The 12,256-nt window shown below is 43.7% G+C and overlaps 1 protein-coding gene across 21 annotated transcripts in view; it reads left to right on the forward strand.

Moving 5' to 3' along the window:
- The window catches only part of CLIP1 (CAP-Gly domain containing linker protein 1), a 57,495-nt gene extending 46,037 nt beyond the window's left edge, over window positions 1-11,458 (forward strand). For 13 of the 21 annotated variants that reach the window (XM_087880328.1, XM_087880334.1, XM_087880332.1 and 10 more), the window contains 6 exons: window positions 1,279-1,299; window positions 5,229-5,346; window positions 5,938-6,079; window positions 7,274-7,323; window positions 8,526-8,650; window positions 9,476-11,458. In XM_087880328.1, coding sequence (XP_087736454.1) covers window positions 1,279-1,299; window positions 5,229-5,346; window positions 5,938-6,079; window positions 7,274-7,323; window positions 8,526-8,650; window positions 9,476-9,698 — 679 coding nt within the window. In that variant the 3' untranslated portion in view covers window positions 9,699-11,458. The remainder of the gene's footprint in view (window positions 1-1,278; window positions 1,300-5,228; window positions 5,347-5,937; window positions 6,080-7,273; window positions 7,324-8,525; window positions 8,651-9,475) is intronic. The other 8 variants (XM_087880330.1, XM_087880341.1, XM_087880342.1 and 5 more) reach the window with 1 other exon arrangement.
- The last annotated feature ends 798 nt before the right edge of the window (window positions 11,459-12,256 follow it).

Genomic DNA, 12,256 nt, shown 5'->3' on the forward strand with positions numbered 1-12,256 from the left:
AGGGAATACTCAACTCAACTCAAAATCAATTGAAACATATATTTGAGATACCATATGCAGGTAGTTCTCGACTTACAACAGTTTGTTTAGTGACCGTTTGAAGTTACAAAGGTCACTTTTTCTTTTAAAAAAAATGACTGTTGTTTTGCACTCACGACCGTTGCAGCATCCCCATGGTCATGTGTTCAAAATCCAGACACTTGGCAACTGACTCATACTTATGACAGTCGCAGTGACCCGGGGTCACGTCATCCCCTTTTGCGACCTTCTGACGAGCGAAGCCAATGAGAAAGCCGGATTCATTTAACAACCGTGTGGTTAACTTAACAACGGCAGTGATTCCCTTCATAACCAGCAAGGAAGGTCATTAAACGAGGCAAAGCTTAACAACTGTTTCTCTCACCAGCAGAAATGTTGGGTTCCATTTTGGTCGTTAAGTCGAGATCTGCCCATATTGTATTCTTCAAAACTTCTTTATTCGGACACAGTTTTGAGCTTGTTGATTGAAGTTGTTGCAGCCCCTCAAATGTCTGCCTCTTCTCGGGGGTCTTCTCCTGTAGAGTCTCCTGCGCTCGTGCAGGGGGTTGGACTAGATGACCTCGAAGGTCCCTTCCAACTTCGTTATTCTATGATTCTAACACTTGGCCTGGCCTTGGCAGGCAACCTTTGCAAGTAGAGAGAGGGGTGTCATGCTGCCCCCACATCTTCCCCCTCCCCCTCCCTTCCATAAGGACTCTCCCCCCCCTTTCTCTCAGACCCTGGGTTGATCCTTTGGAAGGTGGAGGTAAGAAGCTGACGGGGAATTCGATGTTATTTCGTCCCCTTAAGACTCGTTGTGGATTTGCTGACTGACTTGGCTCTGCGCTGTTTTCTGAATCTCTTCTTCCCTTCCTACCTTTCTGCTTCCTTGCTATATCTGTGTGTCTTTAATGGTAAGACTAAAGAAAGTCTATCCACGTTACAATAAATAACTTTTGTTTTATTTTTTTCCTCCAATGAAATCGTTGTACATATTTTTTTTGGCTGCCTTTTGTTACCTCCGTGTCTTGCTTTTTTTTTTTTGGTTTGTTTCTGGTTTTGAATTTTTATATTTATTTATTTGAGTTTTGGTTTTGTAAAATACTCGGCAGTGTTAAATCTTTATATATAGATCTCTCTATATTTTAATAACAACAAGCAGAATCGACTTGGGTGCAAATTTAGTTCTTCCTTTACTGTATCTCGCATTTCTCTGCCATGTTTCTAACATGTGGTTCTTGTTATCTTGCATTTTTAAAGCTTGCCCAGTATTACTTTAAGGTACTTGCTCCGTTATTGCAATTTCTTTTTATTTCCTTTTTTGTGGCAAGGGAAAAAAATCTGGGTGGAGTTTCTAGCAGGAAATGTTTGGAATTAACTGTTTACGATCGTGCCCAGAGTTAGTTACCAAACTAATAATCTTCAGAATGAAACAGGCACCAAGTCTCTTTTGGTGAGGTGAAATTTACTCCTTGTAAGAGACCTACTCAAGAGATGCTCCTGGTGGGCTGAGCCTGGAGTGGCCTTTATAGTTAATACAAATCTTGACATGACACTCTTAAAATTAATAAATAGTCCTTCTTTCCTGAAATGGTCCAAAGCTATTTTTAAGTGGCTCTTCTCATCCATGAAATTACGCTTCTTGAGTTTGAGAGCACGGTGGTCCTCAACTTAATGACTGTTCTTTTAGTGACCGGCACTGAAAAAAAGTGACTTATAACCGGTTCATGCACATACAACCATGGAGGCCCTTGTTGCTTTTGAGCTGGGCGGTTTCATGGCCCAAGCTAGGTAACATCATCAGTGCAACAAAAACGGTTGTAAAATAGGGCGTGACTCACTTAATAACCGCATCGCTTAGCGGCGGAGCCTCCAGTTCCCAACAGTGGTTGTAAGTTGAGGACTAGCTGTAACTGCTCTTTCTTTTTAATGAGAAAACTGTTGTGGCTTCGTTGCATGAATGAGTTTGCAAACAGCTGGGATCTGCATTTGTGTAGGAGTGTAAAGAGAGCAGATAGACGTAAATCAGGAAACGTCTTCCAATTTTATAAAAAGCCGAGAGAGAGAGAGAGAGAGAGAGAGAGAGAGAGAGAGAGAGAGAGAGAGAGAAGAGGGAGGGAGGGAGGGAGGGAGGGAGGGAAGGAAGGAAGGAAGGAAGGAAGGAGAGAGAGAGAGAGAGAGAGAGAAAGAAAGAAAAAGAAAGAAAGAAAGAAAGAAAGAAAGAAAGAAAGAAAGAAAGAAAGAAAGAAAGAAAGAAAGAAAGAAAGAAAGACAGGACCCTAGTGACCACATTTCTCTGAACCTGGGATAAATGCTGATGGAAGTTTGTCTGAAGCCATTTGATGGCCTGACTTGTCAACCAAAAATTGGGTTTATTTGCTGAATTTGAGAGCCGGTTGGGATCACCTCCGCCAGGTATCAAGTCGGGGTTTGGGGTTGCCCGTTTAATTTGAGACGTGGTGGAGGGCTTCCTTGTTAAGAGTAAATTGAGGGGAGGAAAATAGGAGCGATCCGTTGGGCTTGATGTTGGTGCTTCTTTAGATTGTAGGTCATCAGATTTATTGTCTGGATAAGGCAACCGTTGGCCTCTTTGCTTTGTCTTTCGACTTTGATTTTCCATCATTTTGGAAAACGTCTCTGGAGAGTCTTAATCATCCAGGTCGTGGTTCTTCCCAAGGTACCTTTTTCCAAAAGGCAAATGGACTTTCTTGGGTTTCCCCCTTGAAAACATTTCGCTTCCCATCCAAGCCTCTTTTGAAGAGAGGATGCCCCTGCAGTTCCTGTGTGCTTTATCACAAACCCTCTCCAGCCACAGCTTCCCCACGCTTAAGAATGAACCGAAGTACAAATGTTTTCCACCGGATGCGAAAATTGTCCTATGATTAGTTCCTTCCTTATCGTTCTCAATCAGATTCCTAGCCCTGAAGATTGGAAGGACACTTACGGTGTCTTTTGACCTTCCCCAACCAGCTGACACCCAACGGAGGCCAGAGTAGCCCCAAGATGTCCTCCTTGTAAGAACCTTCTCATCTCTTCATCAATGAGTTGACCTGCATGCAAACAAACCAACTCACCCAGCTCCTGAATGCCCACCGGGTTCAATTCTAGCAGGCCTCTTGGGCTTCGGCCGATGAGACCCACCTTCACATTGAACTCCTCGCACAAGTAGACCCAGCCAGGTGGCCGAGCTTCCTCGAGCAGCCAAGTTGATCCACCCTTGAATCCCCAAAAGTCCCCTTTTTCTGCTTTGCAACCAGGCTGACTCCTTCACTGCTTATTTTTCCCTGGGGAGAAAACCACAAGGTTTCTGATATTTAGGGGACCCCGCTTTGTTGGAAACAGTGGCCTTCTATCTCGGCGTTACAAGCGGCATCTCAGCCATCTGTGACGCGGTGTGCCTCGGTGTCATCCCCCCCCAGATTTTCCCTTGCTGCTTCTGTGACCCAGAACGAACATCTGCATTGCTTCTGAAAGGCCTTCTGTGATGTGCCTGCCATCATTGCTTGTTTGCTAGTTTTCTTGGGGGACGGGGGGACGGGACAGCAGCCATCCTGCCCTTCTCCCTTGCTGGTTATTGGGGTTCTTTCTAGCTGGATCACCTCTAACAGTCTTCTGTAAAGGGCCTGTTGAATTCTGCCTTTAATCCTTAAATCTGCATTTTGTTTTATTGGGGTGTGCATGATTTCTCTCTCTCTCTCTCTCTCTCTCCTTCATTTTTACCCTTTATTAGATTTTGGTTTGCAAAACGAACAGCTGTTCCTTTCTGCTCAGGAGTGATCCCTCTCTTGGGGATCGTAAAGCCATTCCAGTGATGCCTTCTGAGAAGGTTTGGTGGAAACGGATCGGATGGTGTTTCTGAACCTCAAAACCACTTGAAAGTGGGTGGACTTCAACTCCCAGAATCCCCAACGCTGGCTGGGGAATTCTGGGACTTGAAGTCTTCCCAACTTCAAGACGCTGAGGGTGGAGAAATGGGAATGAACGCCATATGTTCCTATTGTTGTTTGGTGAAAATTCTCAAATAAATTCGCCTGTCAGTTCCTCACTAATGATGTTCAACCCCATATTGAAATTATAATAACATAAATAATGGCCACAAGGACCACAGGAGCATCTTAAATGCTGTATCAAAGCACCGGCTCCAGAGGTAGAAAAATACGAAGATGGTGATGCCCCCAAAGAGATTCTGGTTTTCATTTTCCTCCTCGCGTCTTCCGCATTTATTGGCTGAGAAGAATGAGATTTCTTCAAGAGGAGGTGACTTCTGAGGTAACCAAGCTCTTGTGGAGTCCTTGGTGCTCTTTAAGCTTGGTGGGTTATTTTTTTTACAGACGTTTCATGACCCAACGAGATAACATCATCAGGAACATCGAGGTAACAACATCAGCATTGATGATGTTACCTAAACGGGTTGTGAAATGTCTGCAAGAAAACCACCATGCTCAGAGAGCACCAAGGACCCCATCGTCCTCTTCTTCCTCCTCTTCCCCTTCCCCTTCCTCCAAACCCTTCTCCCTTACAGCACTGATGATATTACCTAGTCGGGTCATGAGATGTTTTGCAAGAAAACAACGAAACTCAGGGAGCCCCAGGAACTCCACAGTTCCATCCTGAACCACATTTTCTTCTATTGGATTTTAAACTTCAGCCGAGGCTCCAGAAGGGCCCTCAAAACGGAAGCTTTAAATTAACAGATTTAAGGAGAACCAGCCGATAATTCCAGCACAATCCCTGCTTTGCATGACAACTCTGTGTCTGTGTGTGTGTGTCTGTGTGTGTGTTTGAGCTTTGCATGCCTTTCTGTGGTCTCTTCAATACCGTTCCGAGAAATAACCCATGTGAGGCTCACGATCTGCAACCCTCTTTCCCTCCCTTTTCAATTCTTTATCTCCCAATCCTATTAACATCTTTCTTTTTTAAAAAACAATGTAAAAAAAAAACCCAAAACATCCCTGAAATGGATACGGTGATATGCAGATTCTGGCATGAATCTCCTTAGGTAAAACCTTTTCACTTTGTTTCCCTGTTCTTAAAGTTCCCCCATCATTAACGCCAGCTGTAAAACCTTCCCTCCGTTAAATGAAAGGACAATTAAAATTCCAGAAATTTTAGTTGCTGATCATCCTTTTTTTTTTTTTTTTTTGGGACGTGATTTTTAAACAAGTTTAATGCGACGACTCTTCTAAATATTGTTCGACCCTCTCTTTTAGAGAAGCCAAGTTAATAAAAGAGAATGATGAAGAGAGAGCTTCATTGCAGAAATCCATCAGTGTTACTAGTGCCTTGATTACAGAGAGAGACGAAGAGTTGGAAAAACTCAGAAATGAGGTATAAACGGAGAAGTGTGTGAACTGTAGCATCCCTTCATATCTGGGTGGCCCACAAAACATGACACTTCCTCCCTCCCTCTTTCCTTCCTTCTTTCTTTCCTTCCTTCCTGTCCACCTCCTTTCTTCCTTTCTCCCACCTTCCTTCCTTCCTCTCCCTCCCTCCCTCCCTCCCTCCTTTCTCCCTCTCTTCCTCCCTTTTCTCCCCCTTCCTTCCTCTCTCTCCTTCCTCCCTCCCTCCTTCCTTCCTCCCCTTCCCTCCTCCTTCCTCTCTCCCTCCCTTCCTTCTCCCTCCTTCCTCCCTCTCTCCCTCCCTTTTCTCCCCCTTCCTTCCTCCCTCCTCCCTTCCTTACTCCTCCTTCCTTACTCCCTCCTTCCTTCCTTTCTCCTTCCCTCCCTCCCTCCCTTCCTCCCTCCTTCCTTTCTTCCCCCCACCCTTCCTCCTTCCTTAGGGTTCACTTAGCAATAGAAATTTTGGGCTCAATTGTGGTTGTTTGTAAGCCAAGGACTATCTGCATGCCCTTCATTTCTTTCCTTCCGCGACATTATTAAGTTCACGTCGTGTCCCCCTTTTCTTTTTGGACTTTTGCAGGTCTCGGTGCTCCGTGGAGAGAACGCCACGGCGAGGAATTTGCACTCGGTCGTTCAGTCCCTGGAATCCGACAAGGTTAAACTTGAGATCAAAGTAAAGAATCTGGAGCAGAAGCTCAAAGAGAGCCAAAAAAGCTCTTCAGGTAAAGCCAGCTCTGGAATGTAGGTGACCTGGCCTTACCCAGTTTAATGGGGATTTTCCCAAGTGGAGAGAGCCAACATCTCCAGGTGTGAGCTTCCAATCCCAGAATTCAAATAAGGTGACATTTGGGGAAAGTGCAACCGATCACTGTTTCTCCACTTTGACCGTTTTAAAAGAGGTGGACTTCAACTCCTAGAATTCAAGGTTCCGTGTCCACTCCTCTTAAGGTGGTGAAGGTCAGGAAACATTGGCTTAAGACTTTGGTTCAACCAACCCACTGAGCTCCAACAGCCATAGAGTCTGTTCTCTAGAGAGGCCAGACCAGAGGGGGGTTTCAGCAGGTTCTGACCAGTTCTGGATAACCGTTAGCAGAAATTTTGAATAGTTCAGAGAAGTGGTAGTAAAAATTCTGACTGCCTCCCCCCAATCTATTCTCTGCCTCCCGAGTCCCAATGTCAACTTGCAAAGCTTTCAAGTTGCCATGAGCAGGAGGGAGGGAGAACTGAAGTGAATTCCATACATTCTTTCTGACCGCAATCAGAAGGAGGGTGTTAGGTTTCACAGCCAGCCAAAGTGGTTAATTGGAGAATGTGATTTATGACATGGCCAGAGAGGAGGGGAGAGACAGGGTCATAAGTGAACATAAATCTACGTGGGACCAGTCCTAACTGCATCCGAGTATTGCCAGAATGTTGCTCCTAATAAATGGCTATATTTCCTTTGAAGTTTGGATCATGGCTCATGATTTAATTAGGGCATCTTTTGGAAACTTGACACTCAGCTGATCGGGAGGAAATGGGGATTTTGCAGTATCCTTCCCCTGGAGTGGGGTGGGAATGGAGATTTTACAGTATCCTTCCTCTGCCACGCCCACCAAGCCACACCCACAGAACCAGTAGTAAAAAAAATTTGAAACCCACCACTGGGCCAGACCCTGGGGAACTCTGGGAGTTGAAGTCCACACCTCTTTTAGCTGGCCAAGGTTGAAATCGCCTGCCTTGCTGCCAACAATCTGATTTTATCCAAATGTGGAGAAGTACATCCAGATGTGGCCTCCTGAGGCCAAGTCAACCGAATGCTCCCAAAGAATCCAGCATCCCCTCTTGTCTCCGATGAAGGTCATGTAAAATCAGGGAGTCCTTTATTTCATGTCTTTCTAACGTGGTTTTTTTTTTAATCTTCCATCTTGTCTAAGACATTTCATCTAGTGGCGACTTCCAAAAGGAAGAAGACCAAGAGAGCCAGGTATGCTTCCGTCCTCTTGGACGTATCATTCCATCATTTTTTTTAAAAAAAAGAACTTGTCCAAAGACTGTATTCCCCCTTCCCCAAATGCTTGAGGTTGAGTTTATCATGTTCTTAACATACTAATATTTGGTTTCTTTTGTGTTTTTCCCCCCACTCTTCCTTCCTTCTTTCTTCCCTCCTCCTTTTTCGCTCCTTGCTTTGATCTGCGGCTGGGGATAATCTTCTGCCATCAGCAAATGGTTTGTTTCAGCTTTCTCTGCTTTTTTTAAAAAAAAAAAATAAGTTTTCTCGGTGATAATAACCTTGGGGTCCTTCTGCAAGGGAGCTGCTGCTCTTCTCCTCCCCTCAGCCTCCAAGAGAGGGAACCAGGGGTGAAATGCTCCCGGTTTAGACCGGATCACCCGATCCGGTAGTGATGGTGGCGGGTGGTTCGTAGATCCAGTAGCAAAGATCCCTGCAACCCCCACCCCACCCCACCATGCCCAGCTGAGCTGTGCGATCAGCAGAGGCTGTTTTTTTTTACTTTTAAAAGCATTTTCTCTACTACCTCTTCGGCTGAAAAAATGCTTTTAAAAGTAAAAAAAAAAAGAGTCTCTGATGATAGTATGGCTCAGCTGGGATCGTCAGAGCTTTCTAAAAGCATTTTTTCTAAAAGCATTTGTAGAAAAAATGCTTTTAAAAGCCTCTGACGATCCTAGCTGAGTTGCCTGATCATCAGAGGCTTTTAAAAGCATTTCTTTTACAATGTAGAAAAAATGCTTTTACAAGTAAAAAAATAAAAATAAAAAAAAGGCTCAGACGATGGCGTGGCACAGCTGTGATCGTCGGAACCTTTTTTTACTTTTTTAAAGAATATTTTACTACCTATTCGCTGCTCTACTTACCTTCCCAAGCCTCCTTTTGGTACGAATTGTGCATGCACGGCCAGCGAACCAGTTCAGATTTCACCACTGAGGTCAGCCGTAACTTCCAACAGTTGTTAAGCGGCCGTAAATTGAGGATTACCTCCAATGCCTTAAGGAGGTTTAGTTTCAAGCGGAGATGAATTGAGAGCAGATACACAGAGGTTAGAGCCATGTTATTGGTGAAGATTGATATCTCCTGCTTAGAAGAGACTACTCTCTAGATGTTTGGTAGATCCAATTTGCCTCGTATGGTGAGATTCACTTCTCATTCTTTTTTTTCCCTCAACCCTTCAGATTGACTTCCTAAATTCGGTCATTGTGGATCTTCAAGATAAAAACGCCGAACTGAAATCGAAACTGAACAAGATGTCCGAGGCGGCTCTCAACGGAGATGAGGAAGAAGTTATTAACTATGACAGGTTGGTGATCGGAAAAATTGGGGATTTGGGTGGCTGTTTTACTTGGAGTGGCTTATTGGTAGACGCAGCTGGATGACATAGAGCAGTGTTCCTCAACCGTGGCCACGTTAAGAGGTCTGGACCAACTCCCAGAATTCCTCAACCAGCAGAGTTGGGAGTTGAAGTCCAGATCTCTTAAATATTGGCCAAGGTTGAGAAACATTGGCTTAAAGCATTGGATAAACCAACCCACTGAGCTCCAGCAACCATAGAGTCTGCTCTCTAGAGAGGCCAGACACTGAAGAATTCTGGGAGTTGAAGTCCAGACCTCTTAAAAGTGGCCAAGGTTGAGAAACATTGGCTTAAAGCATTGGCTAAACCAGGGGTCAGCAACCTGCGGCTCTGGAGCCGCATGTGGCTCTTTCATCCCTCTGCTGTGGCTCCCTGTTGCTGGTCGGCTCCACAATTGATAGGGCTTTCGGTTAGGACAGGTAGAGGAAAAAGGACGCCGCTCTAGGAGGAGACTCTATGGAGGGGAAACCGGACTTCCGGTCGGCTCCAGAATTGAACGGGGGCTTCCAGTTAGGACCTTTGTGGCTCTTTGAGTATTTAAGGTTGCCGACCCCTGGGATAAACCAACCCACTGAGCTCCAGCAACCAAAGAGTTGCTCTCTAGAGAGGCCAGACCCTGGGGAATTCTGGGAATTGAAGTCCAGACCTCTTAAATTCCGGGAATTGAAGTCCAGACCTCTGTAAACGGCCATGGTTGAGGAACATTAGCGTGGAGAATTGAAAAACCAAAATCCCAACTTCGTCAGCTTCCCTAAACTGTTTCTGTCTCAACAGCGAGGAAGACAACCAAGTCAAGAGGAAACCTCGCCTCTTCTGCGACATTTGCGATTGTTTCGACCTCCACGACACCGAAGATTGTCCTACGCAAGCCCAGGCGCCTGAGGAACCCCCCCACTCCACGTACCACGGCAGTCGGAAGGAGGAACGTCCGTACTGCACCATTTGTGAGATGTTTGGCCATTGGACCGCCAACTGCAACGACGACGAGACCTTCTGACACAGGACAGGAGCGGAGAAAATGGAACGTTGTTTCGGGCGCTAGTTGGACCTTGTCCTCCACCACCAATCTCCAAGGGTGGGGCCAGAAGGAGGGAAGAGAGTGGGGACCGGCACTCTTTCCTCCCAGAATTCCTTGCAGCACCCACCACCCAGATTTTTTTTTTAAAAAAAGGACGCTGTGGATCTGGTCTGCCACAAGCAAGATAGTTTATTCTGCCCTTTTTACGATGAAATTAAAATAAATAATTTAACAGGGGCTGCCAATTTTCATTTAGAAATTTCATTTCCTGGGTTTTGCATCCAGAAACTTCCCTCCGGTCGCGTGGCTTAGTTTGGGGGGTGGGAGGGAGGGAGGTGGGGGAGGAAATGAGAGGAGGTGGGGTGTCAAACCCAATAGCTCACTTTTAGCTCACTTAAAGCTCTTTGAAATTATGCTGTTAATTTTCCTATTTGCACTACTACGCTCCTCCAAGCTGCGGTTGTACGGATTTATTTAACGTTTGTAACGTTCTGACACTGGAATGGGTTGAAGAGGCGAGCTCTTATTTTTTTTATTTTTCCAACGTTGTTTGTTTTTGTTTTTGTTTTGCCTCGGCTTTGTGATCTCTCGATCAACCAACACGCGTGTGCGTGTGCTACTGGTGCAAGACCTAGAAGTAGTGCCTTCCTTGTCCGCGAGATTTCTTTTAACGGTGTGAGATTTTGTCGAGGCAAAAAAATACCACAAAGCAGGTCAGCCACTGTGGGAAAATATTTTTTTCCCCCCCCTAACGAACTCTCTCTCTCCAGTTCTGCGTTTGGGAAATCTCCTCCTGTTTTTTCAGCTTCTGTAGAGTTGTACATAAGTACATATATAAATATATTTAAGAAAAACAAAGATTTATATTTTGGAAAACAATCTTGATTGTCTTTAGTGTTTCTGTTCTTCTGAAAAAGAGGGCTTTTGTGTACCGTAACTTGATTCAATGACTTTAAACCGCCTCAAAAAACTTGGGAGATTTTTTTTTTTCTGACGGGGGTGGGTTTGGGATGGGGATAAGGGGGCAAGTTTGCATGTACCAAAAAAAGGACACAAAAAAAAAATCTTCCGGCTACAGTTTGTATCCTGTAACAGATTTTTTTTTTATCAAAAGTCCGTCCTGAAATCAAGACCGTTTCTTAAAACCAATTTAAGATGTAATTTATTTATTTTCCCCTGGATTGGAATTTTGTTCCTGATGAATGTAAAATAGAAAACTCAATGTTGAAATAAGGTGAAGTTTCTAAGAAGCTGATAACCTTACAAGAACATTTTAAGAAGTATACAAAGGAGCACATTTCTGAGTGAAACTGTTTTCATGCTAATTTAATGCCCCGGGCGTTCCTGTGGAGTTACTCAAAGATGATGCCATTCTGGTTTTGCTCTCTTCTTTTGAATGTCACAAAAAAAGAAAGGTAAAGAAAACACTATCAGCCTTCCTTGCATTATGGAAGATTTTAACTCTTCTATAACTATGTTTGGGTTTAACCTGTGTTTCTTTTTACACGCACACACAGACCTATAGAGAGGCACATATCTGTGCTAGTTGTTAATTATTCCCAGATTACAATCAGTATTTGGTCTATGAGGTTTTTTAAAAAATAAATCAATGTAACTGTTTGAACTTTGGAGTAAAGAATGTATTATAGGGATAGTCATTAAAAAAAAGCAGGGAAATCAGTATTAAACTAAACCAACTGTACTGTATCTTTAATAAAGGGATTATTCTCTACTCGTCAGCCTTGCCTCCTCCTTTTCACAACTGTTTGTGAGTGTTTGGTGCTGGGTATCCTGGGCTGCAGATGCTGTTCAAGCCACAATGCTGGTTTACTATGATGATTTGCCGGAATGAGTTATCTAAAGGCACAGCAATTTCGAAAGTTTTAAGCTGTTAAATTTGTTTATTTAATTAGCACATGGCATCTACAGAGGTCATGCAATCGCTGATGTACAACACTAATAAAACACATTATACATTCAAACAAATACAAGTTTAAAACATCAGAGATACGCAGATGGTGATAGGGTAGGTAGGTAGATAGATATTGTGGAGAGAGAGATGGATGATAGGCAGAGAGATAGATATGAGAAAGATATGATAGACTGATATAAAGGATGTATAGATGGATGATAGGCAGAGACACATAAAGGATAGAAGATAGATGATAGGCAGAGAGATAGATATGATAGAAAGATAGATATAAAGGATGTATAGATAGATGATAGGCAGAGACACATATAAAGGATAGATAGATAGATAGATAGATAGATAGATAGATAGATAGATAGATAGATAGATAGATAGATAGATAGATAGATCTGTAACCTTGTTGCTGGTATCCTTAAGATTTATATTGACTTTCCCTATGACTATCACTAAGTGTTGTACCTTATGATTCTTGATGAATGTATCTTTTCTTCTATGTACACTGAGAGTGTATGCACCAAGACAAATTCCTTGTGTGTCCAATCACACTTGGCCAGTAAAGAATTATAGATAGATAGATAGATAGATAGATAGATAGATAGATAGATGG

The sequence above is a fragment of the Pantherophis guttatus genome, chromosome 17 (assembly GCF_059756535.1).
Source record: "Pantherophis guttatus breed Tessera chromosome 17, ASM5975653v1, whole genome shotgun sequence".
In the NCBI taxonomy this organism is placed as follows: domain Eukaryota; kingdom Metazoa; phylum Chordata; class Lepidosauria; order Squamata; family Colubridae; genus Pantherophis; species Pantherophis guttatus.